The sequence below is a fragment of the Crocuta crocuta genome, unplaced genomic scaffold (assembly GCF_008692635.1).
Source record: "Crocuta crocuta isolate KB4526 unplaced genomic scaffold, BGI_CrCroc_1.0 scaffold1118, whole genome shotgun sequence".
NCBI classification, from domain to species: domain Eukaryota; kingdom Metazoa; phylum Chordata; class Mammalia; order Carnivora; family Hyaenidae; genus Crocuta; species Crocuta crocuta.
Genome location: NW_027529193.1, coordinates 10,441 through 17,608, shown reverse-complemented (window position 1 = coordinate 17,608; position 7,168 = coordinate 10,441). Strand labels below are relative to the sequence as shown.

Sequence of the window (7,168 nt, the reverse complement as noted above, 5' to 3'; positions counted from 1 at the left end):
CCAGGTAGGGAAAATACATGTGGCCAATTGTTTTCCCTTTGATTCAAATTATATGCACAAGTGCATTATGATGAAATCAGGCCCATAAATTCTGATTGTTCCAAAGTGATCTCTTCCCCCCAAATTGTTATAAAGTCTTCTAACTGGAAACAAACAGTATTCTAGAAAATATTTTTATTCTCAAATAAAATTATATTTAATCTTTTAGAGATTCTTTTAAATACTGAAATAGTAAGAGGCAGCTAAGCTATGCAGCAAATTGAGACAGTTGAATCCTTTGTAAATAATAATTCATGGTTTTTACATGGCAAGCTAGATTGTTTACTTTTTTCCTCTCAGTGACAACAAAACCCATGAGTGAATGGTTCCATTATTTGTGAACGTAACAAATTGAAATGTGAAAAAAGGAAAGAGAGCAAAATGTCATCCTCATTATATCAGACATTCATGCAAAGAAATTCATATGAAAGTTTACTTTTCAGAATGAAATAATAGCACCACCAATAACACTAATTACATCATATAATAATTGCATAGTCCTTTATGATTTTTCCGTAATCATTTAATATATTATTTGAAATTGGGTCCATAAGGCTATACATATATGTAAGAGGCATTCATATAAATTAATTTGCATTACAGTCATAGTTTTCAGAAAAAAGTAAAAACAAATAATAATAATGAGTAAACCTAATTTTATACCATGCTTCACAATATTTTCAAGAGGATTCAATATCTTATATCCTAGAGTATCAAACACAGGAATGATATAAGGTGAGAAAATTAAAACTCAGAAAAACAAAATGAACTAATTCTGTTATGATATTCACCTCATGAAAGAAGGAGATGGCCAGAAAGCAGATAAAATAACAGTATACTAAGTGTGTATGTGTGAGAGGGGAGTCGTTTCATGGAAAAAAGTATGATATATTTTTATGTTTAATATTGACCTTCAACAAATGGTTGCTGTATTATATATAGTAACTATATTATACTATAAACAGTCAGCAGATACTCAAATAATAAAGAATAATCCTTTCCCTAAATTGAGGCAAATGAAGGGTATGTGGCAGATTTGTAGGATGAAGATTGGAAAATGAGTAATGTATTCCCTATATTGGGTAATATATATATTATATAATGAGTAACATGCCATATATATGTATATATGTGTGTATATATGTTTTTATAGATATGTTATATACATACACACACACACATATATATACCTGAGTAACATATGTGCATGTGTGTGTATCAATAAATGCAATTCAGTTAAACAGATTCTAAATGTCCTTAAATGGTTGATATAATTAGTCAATAAGAAATAAATGAGGACTTCTTAAATGAAATATCTGATGCTATGCCATCAATTTTCATGTAAAATATCAGGAAAAATTTAAGAATGGGCACTTTCAGCTCAAGTCCCTTTACCCCATCTATAAATTTGGTTACTACTCAACATCAACACTGGAGAAATCAGAACTTAGCAGATGTCTATCAAACATAACTTTCCTCTCAGCTCACAGAGAATCTGTATTAAATGTGTGTTGTTATTATTTTTTCAAATTTCATGTGTGTAGGCTTGGAGTTTGCAGTTTGGAAACTGGCTTAACTCACCAGAGAAATAAGTTACTGACACCATTTGGATCAGTCATGGGTACATTTGCACCATGGTCAGGTCTGTTATTTATTAAGAGATCCATAAGCCAGTGTAATGAATGTATGGTTCCCAAGATTTGAGATTTGGTCTTGTGCTGTGAACACAATAATGATTACATTAATCCCAACTTTGATGGCAATTCTCATTTGCCCTTGGTGAAATGTGGCCTGTGAACAAATTACAACTCCCATAATTAGGGGTATCTAAGATGCATATTGTCATCCCAACAAAACCCTAATCTGGTATAGAATACCCTGTAAAAATGGCCCAATGGTTGTCATCCTTCTCCTATAAACTAGCTTATTAAATGTTACCAATTAAATATGACCTTTTAATTTTTAGTTTTAAGCAAGACCAATCTTTCTTTTTAGAGCCAATATTAATAAGTCTTTGACATGTCTTATGAAGTCTTAAAATTCATAAATTCTCACTCTTCATTCTTAGGTGGCTCAGATGTTCAGTTTTTGCTAGAATTCTGTCCTGAGTCTAATTTTTCTCACACTGGATATTTTCTATCTTTTTCACTATTCTTCATGCAATATGGTTTCAAATTCCATCATTATTATGATCACTCCTTAGTCTGTCAATATTGAAAGGCTGTCTAAAATAAATAGTAAAAGCAGCACAAATTTTTATATCACATAGTCACTGTATTAAGGTATTGTGTGACTATTTCCTAAAACATAAAGTTGGACAATTCCTTTAATTATTCTGGGCCATGTGTAATGTAAATCATATGGATCAGAATATTCAATTAAATAAATATTCAAATGATTAGAGATAATAGTTGTGAAGTGCTCAGAACATATTGGCATTTAATAAATTAAAAACATTCCTACTAGGATCCTACTTAATATTTGGTTGTCAAAGAAAAAGAAACACCCTTATTAGTAAAATTAATTATAATATTCCCTGTGTGTTAGTCTGTTTTAACTATTTAGTCTGTTGGTCTCATTTTAATATCGCTGCAAATTTTCACTTCCTTGTTCTTATACAGCTATGTTTGTTGGTTTGGATGCATTTGACTGGTATCAAAAAATTATTTAATCTTATTTGCCATCTTTCCCTTTTTTATTACATGTAAATAACTACCATTTCACTCTGATTTACCACTTTTTATATTTTTCATTCTATCCTCCAAATAGTAGCCTACCTAGAATTTCTAAAAATTACATTTATGTTTAGTCAATACAGCAACAAAAATGTTAAACTTGAGATTTATTTTAGTGTCCTAATTGGCTAAATTTCCTTGTACATTAAGAGGCAATCTCATGTAAGAACACACACACACACACACACACACACACACACACAAATTCTACCTAACGATTGCTGATTGTTTCCACTTTTTTAAAATGTTTTATTTATTTTTGAGAGAGACAGACAGTGTGAGCAGGGGAGGGTCAGAAAGAGAGGGAGACACAAATCCAAAACAGCCTCCAGGCTCTGAGCTAGCTGTCAGTGCAGAGCCCGATGCGGGGCTCGAACCCACGAACTGTGAGATGGTGACCTGAGCCGAAGTCAGACGCTTAATCGATTGAGCCACCCAGGCACCCCGCTTCCACTTCTTTTGAGTTATCTTTCATTGAAATATATGATATTTTCCATAAATACTACCAAATATAATGTATGTATATAAAATCATATGGTCATCAACAAATGGAATTTAGAACTCTTTTAAAAAGAGATATACATAAAATATTCATAACCGTATTATTCAAATTATAACTATAAACACTGATGGAGTTCATTTTTAAGAATGAACCTTATATAGGTGAGACACAAATTTATGTGATGAGTTTCTCGAAAACTGAGAAATGGCAAATACATGAATTGCTACAATTTGGAAAGATAGTGCTGGGACCTTGCTTCCCCAGATCTCTCTTTGCTCTTTTAATGAAGCATAATATCACAGAATCACTGGGGATTCCATTCTCCAAAGACCCTGAGCCGAATATAAATGCAAGTCTGGAAACTAAGAGATAAGGCTAAGCTTCCTCTCAATACCAGGTAGGTGTTACATTTATGTGTTCTAACAAAAGAATTATAAATGCCTCTGTAGTTTTCAAAAACAGCAACTCTTGATACATGCTATGAATGGAATGTGAAGATATATCATATGCTTCAAATCCTTTCCAATTATTGAGATAAAGGAGATAAAATTAGACCATCACCACATCAAATGACTCTCTTAAAGAAATTAGTGGGTTCATTCCCTATTTCCTCAGGTAGCTGTATTTGAACTTCATAAGCTACATAAATTCAAAAGGGAATTTATTTAAAGAAACTCTTTAAAATTTAAGTTTGATTGTTACAAGCTGTTGCATTATGTTATATCTGAGGAAGAAAGTGGTGATTTTTGGCCCTTTTACTAGATCTAATTTTTAGATTCAATGACTATTCTACATAACTATCTTTATAGTGTTTCTAATGTGGCGTGGAAGGCAGCCCAAGTGAGAATGACTGCTTATTTAATGAAAATCAAGAAACAAAAAAGAAATCAGTGATATAAGAAACTCATCATCAAATTAGCAAATTGGTTTGTTTGAAAGCAAAGTCAATGGAAGCAAAGCTATTTAAACAAAATGAAACAAACAACAAAAACAGCAAAGATCCAAAAAAATTACTTTAGTCAAAAGCCAGCCACTTGTCAAGCTTGTCAATAGTTCAGTTTCTGTTTTACTTATTTGTTTCACTTTGACTATAAAGCAAACATTTAGGGACTGTGCCAGACAGTTTTCATATATTTTCTTATTTAATTATTTCAACTACCTCCTGAGGAAGATTCCCAGAAACCAGTAGTTAAGCTAGAAACTAAGGCCGAGACATGAAATCACAGTTTTTGTGGCAAAAAAGAACTAGTCATTCTTTTTCATCTCTGGCATTTCAATAAAGTAGATATGATCAAAGCTATCTCGTTCCAAGGTTTGCAACATTTGAATTGTTACTAAATAACTTTACATCCACTGTAGGTAAAGGATAGATATCAAAACGCATGTCTTTCTCAATTTTTATTCAACATCAGGGAAATATTACTCTGAAAGCCTAGATTATGGAATGCCATATTCATTACTATTCAGTGAAAATAAATTCAACCGTGAAATTAACATGAAGCATGCTTTATATTTATTTCTTTTATTAGAAACTCACAAAGTATAATGCTGGTTTATGTATTTTTATAAATTCTGTGGTAACAAAAACTTTATTTAATGATGATTTATTCAAACATGTCCCTAATATATCAGCTATCATAATCTTATTTTTCACTTATTATGGAGTATATGATGAAGCCTAAGACAAAATTAATTTAATAATCTTTTTCTCAATAAGAATTTACAATCTAATGTACCAAAAGTGTGTGCAGTGTCCTTGAAATTTGACTTGTGATCTTTTGACTGCAGGGATCAAGACGTATTGAAAAGTTTCTATATTCAATCTTTATGTAAAAAATCTGATATAGCCTAACCCAAACCATTGGATAATAAATGCTCTAGGAAATCAGAAAATGGAATGGTAAGTTATCTGTTGGAACAGCAAAGAATGGCTTCTTGGAACAAAGGAGTTTTAACAAAAACTAATGTTTTGATAGAAAATGTTTGAATTATTTTATTCTTCATGCTAGACATCCCTAATTTCTCATTTTCCATTTTTATGGACAGTCTATACATTTAATCATGTATATATTGTATATATATATATATTTTTTTGTTTGTCTAAGTTAAAAAGATGTCATAGACAATAATTTTGTTAGATGTCACAGAAATGTATCTGTTAATATTGAGGTGTTTGTTTGTTGGTTTGTTTTAAAAAGATGTTTTTCCTACAATACATGGTCTTTGCCTTGTGTTCTGGAATCTGGAATATACTGCTATCTGGGGTCCATCACTTAACCTTTCTGTTAAACCAACATTCCTATGAGGCTTTCCAAGGGAGGTTTAATCTCTCCAGGGTTCTTATGGTGCATAATGCCAGTTTACATCCCCTGAAGAGTCTTTGATTTAACCCAAGTCTCTTATTAGGCTGACTTCTCACAGTTGTGAGAATTGAATTTCCTGTGCACTGTGATTGTTAACTAAGACCATTCAGTTTTCTAAAGATGCTAGTAGATTGAATGTATGTATTCAAGCTATACTCTGGTTATTATCACTACCCTGCTGTTCCCTACAGATCCCCCACTGGGGAGACACACAAATGGCCAACAGGAATGCCAGTGTGGTAACTGAATTCATCCTCCTTGGGCTGACCGATAACCCTGAACTGAATACTGTCCTTTTTGTCCTGTTTCTATCCATTTATTTTGTCACTGTGGTGGGCAATGTTTGGATTATTGCAATAATCTGGGCTAGCGCCCAGCTCCATTCCCCCAAGTACTTTTTCCTTTCTCAGTTGGCTTTCTTGGATTTCTGCTATTCCTCAGTCTTTATTCCCAAAATGTTGGCAAATTACGTAGCAGGACAGAAAGCCATCTCCTATCATGGTTGTCTTCTTCAGTATTCCTTTGTCAGCATGTTCCTGACCACTGAATGCTTCCTGCTGGCGGCCATGGCCTATGATCGGTATGTCGCCATTTGCCACCCACTTCACTACAAAGGACTCATGACCCCCACATGCTGCATCCACTTGGTGACTGCTTGCTACCTGCTAGGTTCTGCCAGCTCACTCACCCACCTGAGCGGCTTGCTCAGCCTGTCTTTCTGTGGGCCCAACATCATCAACCATTACTTCTGTGATATTCCACTGCTCTTTCAGCTGTCCTGTTCTGACACCCAATACAACAGGGTTTTGTTTACGGTCCTCTCTGGAATGACATCGGTGACTACCTTCCTGATAGTGGTTGGTTCCTATCTGGGAATCCTGCTCACTGTCCTGAAGTTACACTCCACAAGGAGCAGATATAAAGTGTTCTCCACATGCGCTTCTCACCTAATGGTAGTGACTCTCTTCTATGGAACAGTGATATTTACTTATCTGGGAAGCAGCTCTAGCTACCCACAGGATACAGCCAAAATCCTGTCCATGTTTTACACCCTTTTGCTGCCAATCCTAAATTTCCTGATATACAGTGTGAGAAACACAGAGGCCAAAGAAGCAATGAAAAGAATTATTATGAGAAAGATATTTGCTCTGTGACTATGAATTTTCAAGAAGAAACATTTAAGGAATGTTTATTGATTCTATAGGCAGGTGCATTGTTAAATACCTGTGAGACTTATTGGAGGGAAAAAAAGGTATTTGTAAAGTATATATTCATTATTGGCTTTTGGAAACATAGAGACATGATTATAAATGTATTATGTATGCATGCATATACGAACATAAATATTCACAACACATTCTGTCTGGTAGGTTTTACTGTTTGAGGACTTGTGAACTAACCTGACAAACGACAGATTATCAGGTGAATAGACAGAGTTTCTTCCTATGTATATAAGATCCACACATAAAAAAGTGGCTTGCTTAATGATTAGAAGTGGGGGTTATATACTTAATTAGGCAGAGGTAAGG

General features: G+C 33.6%; 1 protein-coding gene across 1 annotated transcript; it reads left to right on the top strand.

The window, feature by feature from the left end:
• The first annotated feature begins 5,854 nt into the window (after positions 1 to 5,854).
• LOC144226825 (olfactory receptor 5J3-like) lies at positions 5,855 to 6,793 on the top strand. Its single transcript, XM_077758351.1, has one exon. It carries the CDS (start codon positions 5,855 to 5,857, stop codon positions 6,791 to 6,793), a length of 939 nt encoding a protein of 312 aa, XP_077614477.1.
• Positions 6,794 to 7,168: the final 375 nt, after the last annotated feature.

Coding starts and splice junctions, on each gene's coding strand:
- LOC144226825 (XM_077758351.1), top strand. CDS start 5,855: ATGGCCAACAGGAATGCCAGTGTGGTAACTGAATTCATCCTCCTTGGG.